The following is a 14,430-nucleotide window of genomic DNA, read 5'->3' as shown; positions in this document are numbered from 1 at the left end:
TGTCACACGGCGAGTTTAGGGTTAAAAACTTTGATCTATGAGGGTAAAAATGTATTTGAACATTATAAATATATATTATCACAATAATTGAAAAACTAACCGAACCAGCTCAGGCAGAGGAGATAATTTTAAAAACTTTTTTTTTTCATGTTGATAATATGTGTACAATAAGAAAATCATGGCTACCCAGAGACGAAGTCACGTGAGGGCTATACTGGGCTATAGCCCAGCCCTCATGTGGCTTTATCTGCATTAAAAATTATTAAAAATTTAATATAATAATAATGATTAAATTATATGATATATCTTTGTTAAAATTATTTTTTAAAAAATTTCTTAATTATATTATTCTTAGCTTATTAACTGTTGTTTATATATAAATAAATAAATTAATTAATTAAATGATGGAAGACAAAATCAAGATATTAATTTAATTAAAATCGAATTTGTCTTGGATTATGCATCAGTTCAATTCTTATCTATAATATATTTGTAGAGATTTTTTACTCCAAATAGGATGTACAATCAAGGGATGGTAGACTTCTTAACCGCTTACCATTAGCCCTTCCCGATTTACCGTGACACTCAATGGAAAACTTTTATGGGGTCGGGCTGGTCGTCCCATATTTGACGTTTCTTAATCTGGTTAATCATTTTTTGATTTAAAATTAAATTCTCCCATTGTCTCACACGTAAGCCTTCACTCGCGGCCACGACAACTACCTCCATAGCTAGGCCCTCTCTCGAGGCATAGTCGTCAACATGGCCACCCTCGGTTGCCATGATGTAGTAGACGTGTCCTCCACACTGGCCCTTATGAGTTATGTCTACGCCGGAGCCGAACAATTATGGATGGAGGTCCTATGCGAGACACTCGAGCATGGTCTCGCGCCACTCTCGCTAACCAACTATCTCTACCACACCATTAACAACATATTCTCTAACACTACATCAGTGGCCAAACCTTTCACCACCTTCAAATTTTCAATGTCTACGAATTAGATATCATTATTCATAAATTAATTTAATAATTTCATAAATAATGGAAAAATTATTCAATAAAAATTTAAAATAGGTGAAATATAGATAAAAGAGAAATGGTAATGTACATGTGCTCATACAAAGTGACCTCGGACCTCTTGACAGACTCGGCCAATGCGAGATCAGCCCAGTCCATCTCTCATTCCTGGATCCGTCCCTGTGGCTACCAACAATAGGACTTACGAATTTAGCTGGCACATGTTTTGCCAGCTATATGTAGATGTAGCTGCTACAAGGTGTTGCAGTTATTAACAGAGGTAGCTGCTACACCGCGTCGCAACAAAGCAAATAAAATCAAAGGCGCTGAAGCATCTGAAATATTTTTAAATCAAATATTAAGCAATTTTAATTAAAGACATGGCCAGTAAATATTTTTGGGGTTAATCTTATTACAAAAATACTGCTACTAAAAATGGGCCTTACCACATTAGCTGCAACAAGTTGTGGCAGCTACATGTTGAGGTAACTGCTACAATGTGTAGTGCTTATTAGTCGAAGTAACTGCTTCAACGCGTGGCACAAAAACAAGGTAAAGCCGGTGCAACATCGCATCTTACATTTTCACATTTTTTTAGCAAGATGAAAACTCTGCTACTGGGTTAATCTCTGCCAGAAAATAGGCCTGCTAGAAGACCGACAAACCAACATTGTTGCTGAAAATAGAGGGTTAATGGCTAAAGTGTAGTGTTAATATATGCTAGAAGATAGAGGAGCTTGAAATCCGACTAACCAAGTTAGCTGCTACAAGGTGTGGCAGCTTCATGCACAGTTAACTGCTACACGTTGTAGCAGCTTCCTCCCCATGAAGCTGCTACACCTTGTAGCAGCAAAATGAAAGTCCACCGGAGAGCAGGCGGTTGGTGCAGCCGACCTTTCACTTTCCCGGCAGGGGCCCAAGTGGTCAGCCGGATGACCTTCGACGAAGACGAGGGAGACGGAGGGAGCGAAGGAGAGAGAATTCCAATCAATCTGTAGCAGGAAAGGCGCTAAAGCAGTGAAATTTTTTTTTAAAAATAATTTTTGAATCGGGTTGATAAAGACAATATGAAAACTATGGGCCGGTACCGAGTACGTTAATCTCTGCTAGAAAATATCAAGGTAGCTGCTACAAGGTGTGACAGCTTCATGCACAGTTAACTACTACACGTTGTAGCAGCTTCCTCCCCATGAAGCTGCTACACCTTGTAGCAGCAAATGAAAGTCCACCGGAGAGCAGGCGGTTGTTGGAGTCGTCGACCATCCAGGTCGTAGCATAAGTCCTTCCAACCTTCTACCACGACCAATCCAAGTCATATCCTACAAGCACGGTTTCATCAGTCGTAGTAGTTGATGCAACGGTTAGAAATTGGAGCAAAGCCGCGGTGCATCTTTATATAATTATTACAACTATTTTTATACCGATTTCACAAGGTAATAACGGTGTGGATTAAGAAATTAAATTGGAGTGAGATGGTAGGATCTCACAGTAGACCTGCGATTGAAGACGCCGGAGCAACTTTCCGCCCGAGAGCGCGAGGGACGAGTTTCAACGGAGGGATCGAGGGAAGGGGGGGGGGGGGAGCGGCGAGCTAGACAAAAAATATTGAACTTTCCAGGGAAGCGTCAGGTCGCCCGGAGGACGGACGCCGGAGGACGGAGCGGAGGAGAGAGAGGAGAGAGAGAGAGCGGCGAGGGAGATTTTATTTTTGGTAATAAGCGTCGCCGAAATTTTGAACAAAGACGAGAAAGGGAGAGAGTAACTTTTGTGGATTATTTTATTTGTAGTGAAATCGAGTTGGCGGTGTCACGTCTGCGCGTCGCTCAAGGTCGCGCACAAAGCGTCGCCCAGCATATATATATATATATATATATATATATATATATATATATATATATATATATATAAGAGTTTGATTCCATCCGATTATAAGTATGTTTATATAAATTTTAGACCATATAATTAAGAAAAAAAACTTAATATATGTACTTTAATTTTAATCTTATAGAGAAAAGAAAAAAAAGATCTTTTCATAAAAAAAAATTTCTAGAAATTAAAATTAATAAAACTGGATACGGTTATAGACTAACTATGATTCTTATAGACACAAATAATAAATGTAAATTTTCAAATTATGCATAGATTTGATAGAGTTTGATTCCGAATTCTGTGTCAAAAGTTATGATCATTTGAAGTTTAAAAAGTCATGTTGAATTGATGCTACATCACTATTTAAGATTATATTATTTAATTCTATTTAACTTAAATAATGAATTCCCACCGTATTAACAAATAGTGATATAATCTGGAATGTGGTTACTTTGGATGTGTGATATTTTAAGTGATTTGGGGGTTAACAAACAAAATTTCTCAAAAAAAAAAAAAAAATCCAATATTTTTTCTTTTCCAAAATGGATATTTTAAAGGTTAAACCAATTATGTTGATAATTGAATAAAAAAGTCTTAACGTAAGTTAAAGGAGTTAAATTTTTAAGCAGTAGTTAAGTAGTTAATTAATTATATTGATGATGAATATAATCTACTATCTTATAAAAGATTAAAATTTTAAATTATTAAATAAATAATATAGATCACTTTAAAAATCTAATAGATCATGTCATCCTAAGTCGTCGATCGATCGGGCATAGTGACGTGATACATATTCAATTTTCTTTTCTGATCTCCTTATCTAAGACAAAATTTAAAGGTGATATATATATAAAGCTATTAATTAATTACTCGTCTAAGCTCCTCAGATGCAGATGAACTTATGACTTTAATTAAAATTGATGAAAACTCTGTCTACAAAGGTATTCTTAGAGAATTTTGATCAAAGGTGTAGCCATCTAAGAAAAAAAAAATTACATTGGCAATTATATTGGGAAAAAGGTTAATCCGAATGACTTGCGTCCTGATCACAGTCCTCGAAAATCTACTAGTGTGAGTCCACATCAGACCGCAAGCAGACGTGACCTAAAGACACAGTCAAGAAATAATAATAATGAATTCATCATTAAATTATCGGTAAAGGTTTCGATCAATTAGAGTCTCAAGCTTTAATTTACACTATTTGGGACCACTAGACTTATACTTAGATCAGGTCAAGTTTGACTTGGTTAGGATTGATAATAAAGAACTCATCATTAAATTGTTTGTAAAGGTTTCAATGTGTTGGAATCCCAATTAGCTTGGCACGATCTCAGACCGGGTCAAGTTTGGCTCGGTTTTAGTTGTATAGTTTTACGAAAATTATATTTCATCGCGTCTTTAAGTTTCGGCTAGATGAAGCAAAGCCAAGAAACAAGGCGGGTGATATAATTGAACTATATGTAAATTGCATAATATTTGAAAACATGTATGGAAGAAATAGACACTTTCATTTTTCTCGAGTGCATATACAAATATCTGTATAACTTTAACCGTTAACTCGTGTACAAAATCTTCTCTAATTACTCATAAATTTCTGAAAATTTGATTTGATCAAAGATCCTAGCATCGGACAATTGCATTGAGAAAGAAAATGAAACGCTACGATTTGGCCTTCTTAGTTGCGGCATCGACCACTGATCTGAATTGTTCAGTCTCACACGGGATGCGAAGAACTCCTGGCTGCGCGTACCCAAACTCCTGCTCGGCCATTTTCAGCAACGCTGCGAAAAACGGATCCTTTAAGAGTTTAGTGGGCACCAAAAATCTCTCCTCTTTTTCTTTTCCGACGATCATCGGCACATAGCCTTTTGGCACTCCATCCTCCTTCCTCCTCCCCATGAGTTGCACTACTCCTCGCCCTCTTCTTTCCTTCACTGATTGAATTAGGCTCGTTGTTTCCCAGATTTATGTAGCCGAATTGAGTGGAGTTGACCGTTGACTTCCATCCACCCAGCACCGAAAGCAGAAGAAAGGATATGTCTAAAGTCAAAGCCACTCTTTTGGAGCAAAGATTCTTTGTGAATTATTGATCAAAGATAATGGTCCTCATCGCTAGTTGTGTTATCAAATTATGACCAATCAGTAGTGCGGGAGAAAGCGTAGATCGACGAAGGGTTGACTTGAAATTAATTAAACCATGGAAAATATGGTAAATGAAGGTTGATGATACACGCTTTGTCCTACTTCTTGCTTTCAACAATCTCAAATTTCAGAAAATATTTAGGAAAAAAATTGTAAACTCAACTATTTTTTCCATTTTTTTCCCTTACCTATAATGCAACACAATATTTATATCAATTTTCAATTTTAAAAGAGATTTTCTAACTAATTTAATCTCTAGTACATGTATGTATGTTGGAATTGGTGGTCATGAACTCAAACATGTAATATAATTCACTCTACAAACTTGAGCAAATCATACAAATTAGAAATTTAGCAAACCATACAAATTAGAAATTCAGTTGATACGATCATGAATTCAGTATAACAGAGTCGAACCTTGAATTAACAGAAGTCTGAGCCATAGCGATCCAGTTCACCTTCCCTCGTCGATGCTAGTATTTCCAATCGATTCGACAGACAAAATTCTGGTTTCCACACTGTCAGTGCTCCAAACTGGAAAGCTCGAGCTAGATCGCTCTGTTCCATGTTTTCGGTACGAAGCATCAGAATTCCCGGGGGTTATAGAGCTGCTGCTCACATCCCTACTTTGCCACAGGAGCAAATAAGAAGGCCTCTCGGTCACATCCATGATTTCTAGATCCCCAACAAGCATAGCCACGACCCGTGACATCGGTGGTCGATGCGCTGGTAATGCTTGGGTACAAAGTAGAGCTACTCCAATGACCCGGTTGACCTCTTCCTCGTCAAATGATGTTAGGCTTCGATCCACCGCCTCTATTTTTTGATTGTTCTCATGTAGATTCCAGGCCTAAGACAGGAATTTGGTCAGCTGAGATTTTTTTAAAAAACGCTAGACCCATAATTCATTTCAAGGAATAAGTAAATACAATTAATCAGATCTAAAATGTTGAGATTTAGTTATACATACCCATTCAAGAAGGTAAATTGTCTCTTGATCAAGTCGATCAGAGTTGGGCCTTCCGCTAACAACCTCCAATGCCAGCACTCCGAAAGCAAAGACATCAGCTTTCTCGGTAAGATGCCCTCTCAGGGCATACTCCGGTGCCAGATAGCCACTTAACATAATCAATATCAGTAATTAGCAAATATTAGTTTATAGTGTAAAATCAATACCAGGTGAAGTAGCACACTAGCACTTACATTGTACCAGCAACCCTTGTGCTAATGTGAGAAATCTTGTCATCATAGAGCTTAGCTAGACCGAAGTCTGAGATTTTAGGGTTAAGATCGGCATCAAGTAGAATATTACTAGCTTTGACATCTCTATGCACAATACGAACGCTTGATTCCTCGTGGAGATAAGTTAAACCTTTTGCTACACCCAATAATATATTGAAACGCTTTGGCCAATCAAGGTGTAAATCTCTCTTCCCTGCAAAATCATTTACTCCACAGTCGGACTCAAACTCATTCATACATGTAACTATCCTTCCATGATTTATTAAGCATCAATCGCAACATACCAAAAATTATTTGATCAAGGCTACAGTTTTCTAGGTACTCATACACCAAAATCCGGTTTTCTTCATCGACACAGCAGCCGTGCAATTTTACAAGGTTTCGATGTTGCACAGCAGATATAACTGCAATCTCTGTCAAGAATTGGGCCTTTCCTTGGTAAGACGTTGCTGAGAGTTTCTTAACGGCTACTTTTCTTCCATTGCTCAGTGTGCCCTGCATGTTAGCCTATTTGCTTCAATAAATCCAACTTATTATTGTATGGATAAAGGATTGGTAACTTAGTTGTAAAAATACAGCAAATAACAATCTTCACTTCACCATTAAATTATTGACCAATACTAATTCCTTCTTTAATTTAGGTAATAACTTAAATGCACAATGCTCTTAAAAAAATTGTTAGTCATCCAAATTATGTAATTGAATCAAGACAGATGATGCAGAGAAGACACTGAACAAAATATACTTACCTTAAACACTGGGCCAAAACCTCCTTCTCCCAATATATTGGCAGGATTGAAGTCTTCGGTTGCAGCCCTCAGTTCAGCATAACTAAAGGTGTAAGGTTTCACATCTAGTCCTTTTAATACTGCAGAACATTTTGCAAAGAGATCTAAAATGTTAATTCAACTATGGTATGAGTGATTTATATGCTGACAAGTACCTTTAGATTGTTCATTTATCCTTTTATGTCTTTGAATTAACATAAAGGTTGCACATATAGCTAAGAACACTACAACAGCAACACCAGCCAAAACACCAGCAATTAAACCCTTATGCTTAGGACCATTTTCAGGGCTTGCTGTATATGGTATGTTTGATACAGTGGGTGTAAAATCTGCAATCGTTCTAAATATTAGGAGTTAGCCATATCAAATAAGAAAGTGAAATTCTGTTTTGCGTGACTACCATGAGGGTATACACTGATAGCAGAGATGGAAGGGCCATAATATCCTCTATACGGTGTGCAGCAAGTACCCTTTCCAGCCCAAAAGAAATGGATTTCAAGAAAATTGTTTGTTACTGGAGAAATGTATTCCTTAACAACAGCTCTAAAAGATCTCCCACCAGCTTCCTTTCTTATATCAAAGTCCTTTTCTCTAAGATCACCCTATAACAGTCAAGATATACAGGAAAGGAACATATAGAATCAGTAACTTCAGGCAAATTGTAACAGTTCAATGATTGTATGTTCTTCTTAGAAATCATTTAAAGCATTCTCTGGTTAATGTGGAAAGAATAGAAACTTTTCTTACTCCTGCAAGCTGTTATTTGACTTTTTTGAAGTCTCTTGGGAAACATAATGTTAAAATAACTAAAAATTTATAGTTAAATTAGAAAATCATACGCATTGTACAAGATCAGTCAAACATTGTTGCAACATCAGAGTTAGTTTTGACTCAGGCATGTGATGCGTTATTTGTTCTCGACTTTACTATATTTTTTTTTATTTGTAATGCAAATCATTTCAATAGAGTAGATTGCTGCAAATTCAGTTTCAAAAGTCATACCTGAATATAGATATCGAAAACCCTTCTACCCAAACTTTTCCAAGTAGTTGGTCCAAGGATCATAAACTCTGAGAATTGAAGCTTGATGGAGTAATTTCCATTTTGAAGACCAAAACCATAATATCGCAGTGAAGATGGAGACATTCTAGCATTGTGAAATAGATCTGGGTCTAGAGTATTCTCGAATACAGTTGCAAGGTTAATTATATAATTAGCATTGGCAGCATCTAAAAAATTTCCAACACTGCTGATACCCCATTTAACTGGGTCTGTCACATAGTATGATGCACTTGAGAGATTTGCATTGTCTGTCTCATACACAGTGTCATCAGAAGATTTAACCGGACTACTACCTCCACATAATATACCAAAGGAATAATCTGAAATTATTTTAAAGATAATGCTGAATCAATATGAATGTTTGAATAAGTTTCTATCAAGAGGAGTTAACACATAATTATTAGTGAACAAAGTTGTAGTTTCTCACAGTTTGGAGAACCACGATTGCATGGGATATCACGCTGAAGGCATTTTAACCCCAAAGGCAATTGGCTGCTTAGATCACCAAACATAAGAAAAATGATTTAAAAACAAAGATACATTACACACAAAAAAAAAAAACACAACACTTGGGACATTTTTTTTTGTATTAAGTACCTGCTGTTTGAAGCATCAATAACAAAGTTGTTTGCCACCAAGTTCCTGGATACCCAAGATTAAGAGAAAAAAGTGATGAAAACACATAAAGAAGCTAACTAAACTGTTATGATGAAAACATTTTAGTCTGACTAAAGCTCAAGAGTACTTGAAGACAATGAGTTAGCAGATGCTCTAATTGATAATATTTCCATAAACAATGCTAGAATTAACTGATTTTTATAGGATCAAAGAAGATTCTTGTGTACCACATACAATTCTAGATTATGTTGATTAACCCAAGAGGGGAAGCTTCCTGATAAATAATTGTATGATAGGTCACTGCAAAGAAACACAAAAGTCTACATAATAAGAATCAGAAGAATACATATAAGGAAATTAAACTAGATGGAAATTTAAACCTAGGTTTGAAGCCATAAGCAACAAGAAACATACATGTTCATTAATGAATTACTCTTTTCCGCTGGTAGGTTACCAGATAGGCTGTTGTTGCCAAGGAATCTGATTAAGGAGTAGATGAGTAAAGACTTTAAGTTCAAAAAGCAATCAATCCAGACCAGAAAAATATGGTAAATTAAGTGTGAAGGACTAATTGAGAATTTCTCACAAGTATTGAAGTGAACTTAAACTGAAGAGAGATTGAGGAACTTGGCCTGTTATATTGTTGAAACTCAAATCTCTGCAGAAGCAAATAGTTATGAATGGTGAAATCACTGGCCAGATGGAAATTAAATAAAATGCTGAGATCCACTACTAGAAGTCTAAAACATCAGTGAACATTACACAAATTGACAGCTCATATACAAGGCATAAGAAGCTTACAGATCCTTTAAACTTGTGTATCGTGAGAAGTCTTGTGGAATAGAATCAGAAATCTTGCAGTTTCTTAACACTCTACAAAAATAATTAAGACGTTATATGGGACATGAAGCCTAAGCTAAACAAGAAAACAAATTTAACCAGGTTAACTTACAAAGTGCTCAAAGATGTCAAGTTACTAATAAATTCCAAAGAAGAGCTCCCATTTATTATCTCTCCTATTCTTCTGCATAAGAAAGTTCAATATTTTCTTAATCAATTAAGAATTTATATTTCTGGATCTTTAGAAATATGATGCTTTGTGTGAATCTGAAACATTATACGCAATAATTAGAGTAATCTAACACATTCATAGCACTTGAGGAACTGAATTTAGTTTGCACCAAGAAAAGAATCTCACTTGATTCATTATAGAAAACAACTTACAGTTCAGTCATTTGGGTGAGGTTAGAAAATGTTGCAGGAAGTGGACCTTCAAAGGAGTTACCTTGGAGGCGCCTATGAAGAAAAATAGTAAAACTAGTATTCGAATTGTCTATGAAACATGATCACATACCAAATTGCAGTTTAAGGGACAATGAACATAGAATAGAGATGTACATGTTACATAATGAAAATATTTAATTAACATCTGTCGTTGTTGCAGAATCCTCTTCTTAAGGCTAAACTAATTGAAACAAGTTAGGAAACTCAATAATTGGATTAAAGACATGATTCTTATCCTGCCATTTATCTGGTGGTTAAGATTAACATTTGGGTTGACAATTTACATAGGTTATCATGATCTAATGCAACCCTCCATCTTCTTTTATAAATAATATATTAATAATATAATATTAATTAGTATTTATACATTAATGAATATACTTTTATTATTTATTTTGACCTTTTTAAATTAAATTAACATTATTAAATATGATTTAATTACTCATTAATAATCTAATAAACATAAGGTGTGTATTGATAATCAAATATCATTATGATTGTTGTTATGATAATATATTGTCCGCTATGTAGAATTTTATTAACCTTTTATTTTATTTATTACTTAAATTGTGTATTGCTAATAATAATGGTATTTAATGAAATATGATATGCATCTTTCATAAGTTTTCAAATATCCTTAGTTATCTTGCATAGAAAATAATGTTCTTATATGTTAAAATGTTTCATACAACTTCTGATGATCTAATCAATCCAATATAACATAATACTTGAGATTCTTTACTATTTAATCCCGATCTTGATATTCATTTTGACAACTTTGAAATCTAAATTATGATAAAAAGCTGGCATCATCTGAAGAAACATGCTTTCGTTATAAAGTCCATTCTGAAACTAATATTTATCATGAAATAGAAGTTCAATAGCAAGATTTGATGCATGTATAGTTTTTCTAAATAGTTGGAACTCATGGCTTGAGAGATTCCAGAATGAAATATTGAATCTTACAAGCTGATTAGGTTGCTCCATCCCCCTATGTAATCAGGTATTCTTCCTGTGAAACTATTGTCTGAAGCCCGCCTGAAGAAAGAATGAGATTCCATGTTGGACTAAACTATAATATGGCCAGTTTAGACATTAGTTGAACTTACAATATCATCAAGGTTTTAAGATCAGACAGAGTTGGAGGTAGTTCACCGCTAAGTCCAGCACTATCCACATACCTATCCATCAGTAGAACAAAGGAGTTCAGCATGTATCAATTATGCTGTAAGGTAATTGAGATTGGAAATTCAAGAGGCAAGAAAAACTGACAATTGTTCTAGGTTGGTCAAATTCCCAAATTCTGCAGGAATAGAACCAGTGAAGTTATTGTTTCCCAAACCCCTGCAAAAGTATTTTTACCTTTTCCTTTAGAAACTTGACAGAAGGTGCAAATTTAATGGTCATTATATTATTAATCATGTACTTTAGGATGTGATCATTTATTTCAGAAACTTTATGCCAGAAATGAAAAACAAGGAAGAAAACAATCTCTCAGGGAAAAGTTAAAAAAAATATTTACAGAGAGATCAACTTCTGAAGGTTCCCAAGTTCCTTTGGTATTGGCCCTGACAAGTCATTAACCCCTACAGTCCTAACGATGATCATATGAACTGATTAGAAGACAGTGATAATGAAAAATAAAATTAGATCATTTATTAAGTGAAAAATTCTTACAAGTATTCCATCCCAGTAAAATTCCCAAAAAATGCAGGCAGAGGACCAGTGAGGCAGTTCTTCCCTAAATTTCTGCAATAGATATATTTGCCATAATCAAGCAATTTCTATAGTATTGCCATGATAGACTGTGGATAATTATTCATGCTTCTCTTTATATGCTTTCCACATTTGTACGCATATTCCATGTGTTACCTTCAATTCTAGCTTGGTTATCAAGTTGATCATGCTAACTAATTATGCTTGGTTTTGGTTTCTCGATTAAGGTATATTGTATAGTTAAGTTCTCATTTTGATGCTACTTTAGATAGTGTGAGCCAACTGAAGACAACTATTCAATGGATCAACCTCAGGCATAGCATGACAATATATGATATGTAGAGAGTTGGAAACCGTTTATCTTCAAAGACAAGTGAAAATTAAATTACACGATCAAGAACATAAACTATCTTACAAATTAGTGAGGTAGGGTAGATTCTGCAGCTCTAGCGGAATAGGTCCGGTCACATCCAAGGAAAATACCTTTCTGAAAGTAGCATGAATAAAATTTACACATATTTATAGGAAAAGGAAAAAATTCTCAAAAAAAAAAAAACGAACACGTGTATGAGGTTCTTGCTCCTGTTTAGCAATGGTTCAAACACTATTTGTGCATGTTAAATGTGATTAAGTGTGGTGATGCCAAAACTTGTGATTTAAAACTATACTACATCATTAGTAGGCCATTCATGACAATAAGTGAGGCTAAAATTAAATATATTGCAATGAATCATGCGCCATTGAACCCTAGTGATTGAAAATGTTGGTACATATAGGGCTGATCCAAACATAATAAGTATAATGCTTATGATTTCTATATGAATGAAATGGGATTAAGATAGAATTAAGCAAAACTAGTAATTGAGGCAGACAAGTTGAATGCTCAATCAGTCACATTGATTTTCCAGTTCTTCAACAAAAACTGAAGCATTACTATGTCAATCATATTCCAAACAGGAGATAGATTTACCATAAGAACCATAAATTACCGACACGTGATTGTTGCATACTTGTATGTGATTTCATTCCCCTTTCTTTGGATAGGAAAATCAGCATTTGTGACACAAGATGACATAAAATTGCCAACGATTTGGTAAACGACTGGTAAATCGAATACCCATAAAGAAGAGTAATAGAAACTCTAAACTAAGAAATATCTCTAAATTCACATTATTTTATCGTACAGCTTAGTGATATGGCAGGTGTTGTTGCTGAAACCGCAGTCGCATTTGATTCCTGGGTTGAAGTCGGCATTATCTATGCTAGTTTCATCCACTGCAGCACCACTGCACGGTTCGCCACTAAAATTCCATTTTGACGATGCCTTCAGACTCCAACTCCCTAGAATTGAGTTCAACGCCACAACTAGCAGCATTTCAATAAACTCAAGTTAGCTATGGTAAAATTAGGCATTTTCATCGTGTTACCATATAAGAGCCATACTTCTTAAAATATACAACATTTTTACTAAACTGCAAAGAATTCTTACCATAGCACAGAGCCACAGGACATAAATATGAAATATCGAGTGAAGGATAATGTAAAGACCTTGAAGAAATGGAGGGGAGATTACACCGTTGAGAAAGGAGCTTGAACGAAATCCATTCCAGAGACGAGCGGATCTACTCGAACCCAGTGAAGGAAAAGGGCAAAGAGGATCAAAACCAGAATCTACTCGAAATCCATTCCACATCCGAGTGTGTTTACGAGCGTGGTGGATTCGGATACCGAGACTAATGTTTTTGAATAAACTACTTCATCACTAAAATGGGATAATTATATTGTTGCCCTTCGATCCACAACGCTATTAATTCAACAATTCATTAAAATAAATAAATAAAGTCATTAAAAAAAGACATTTTTTTTTATAAAAATATTGATTTAGCTGAGAAGACACACATGTATATAGATACCTTCAGCAGGATCTGTCTTAGGCTGAGTTTGGGCCGCTGCTCTCCCCAGCGACGCACAGAGCAGCAAACAGTACAGGACCGTGAAGGAGAACGCCATTGTTAACCTTGGAAGTTGGCTGTGAAGAAGAAGAAGAAGAAAGCCGATCGAGCTGCTTAACGACAAGTTGGGTTATTATAATTTGATATGCAATGGGATAAGGTCCATCCCTTCTTTTCGTGGGACCAAAAGGAAGACAGACTTTCGTGTCCTCAGCGCTCCGTCAATCCGTCCGGACCTAATACGGAAAAAATAAATTACGAGAGAGAAAGACATACTTTCAGAATCGAATATAATGTTTTTATTGAAAGAAAACTAGCATTATAATTAATTATCAACTGTTCGTCCGCCAAAATGAAGCTTCCATGTTTGAACAAGGCTCACAGACTTTCTTAGTTTTTTATTCAGAAGACAGAATTGTGTGCGGTGAGATGGTGAGTCTCCTTGTCCAGTCAACTAAAGCATTTGATTTCGGAAGGGAGTCGTAATTTTCTGAATAAGTAAAACGCAAGTGAATCCAACCACTTCTTTCCTTGTCACTCAGAGTCGACATATGACTGCTGTTTCGGGGAACTTCTCAATCAACATATGACTGCTGTCTCCTCACGCCGGTCGTCGGAGGGTTGTTGGCTGTGGCGGCGTAGGGTGAGACCGGATCCTTGGTCACTTTTTATGGATCGGTTCATAATGAAATTGCGGCGGATCAAGTCTAATTAGTCATGATTTCTCATTCATTTTTCC

The 14,430-nt window shown here is 35.6% G+C and overlaps 1 protein-coding gene across 2 annotated transcripts; it reads right to left on the bottom strand.

The window, feature by feature from the left end:
• Positions 1-4,376: 4,376 nt before the first annotated feature.
• LOC121993090 (probable LRR receptor-like serine/threonine-protein kinase At1g56140) lies at positions 4,377-13,511 on the bottom strand. 2 transcript variants are annotated; one of them, XM_042547761.1, is made up of 24 exons: positions 13,288-13,511; positions 12,924-13,104; positions 12,155-12,226; positions 11,701-11,772; positions 11,546-11,617; positions 11,296-11,367; positions 11,133-11,204; positions 10,990-11,061; positions 9,964-10,035; positions 9,692-9,763; positions 9,541-9,612; positions 9,326-9,397; positions 9,154-9,219; positions 8,974-9,039; positions 8,719-8,763; positions 8,549-8,616; positions 8,062-8,441; positions 7,460-7,661; positions 7,215-7,388; positions 7,021-7,139; positions 6,556-6,778; positions 6,233-6,464; positions 6,000-6,147; positions 4,377-5,879 (listed from the first exon to the last, which is right to left on the bottom strand). In XM_042547761.1, exons 1-24 carry the CDS (start codon positions 13,430-13,432, stop codon positions 5,484-5,486), a joined length of 3,165 nt encoding a protein of 1,054 aa, XP_042403695.1. In that variant the 5' UTR covers positions 13,433-13,511; the 3' UTR covers positions 4,377-5,483. The 2 variants fall into 2 exon arrangements, with proteins under 2 accessions (XP_042403695.1, XP_042403696.1); XM_042547762.1 differs by having other exon boundaries at positions 6,556-6,766; positions 8,549-8,613; positions 13,288-13,507.
• Between the last annotated feature and the right edge of the window lie 919 nt (positions 13,512-14,430).

Source organism: Zingiber officinale, chromosome 6B, assembly GCF_018446385.1.
Source record: "Zingiber officinale cultivar Zhangliang chromosome 6B, Zo_v1.1, whole genome shotgun sequence".
NCBI lineage: Eukaryota > Viridiplantae > Streptophyta > Magnoliopsida > Zingiberales > Zingiberaceae > Zingiber > Zingiber officinale.
The sequence above is the reverse complement of the archived record's forward strand: the minus strand, read 5'-3'. Positions and strand labels throughout refer to the sequence as shown.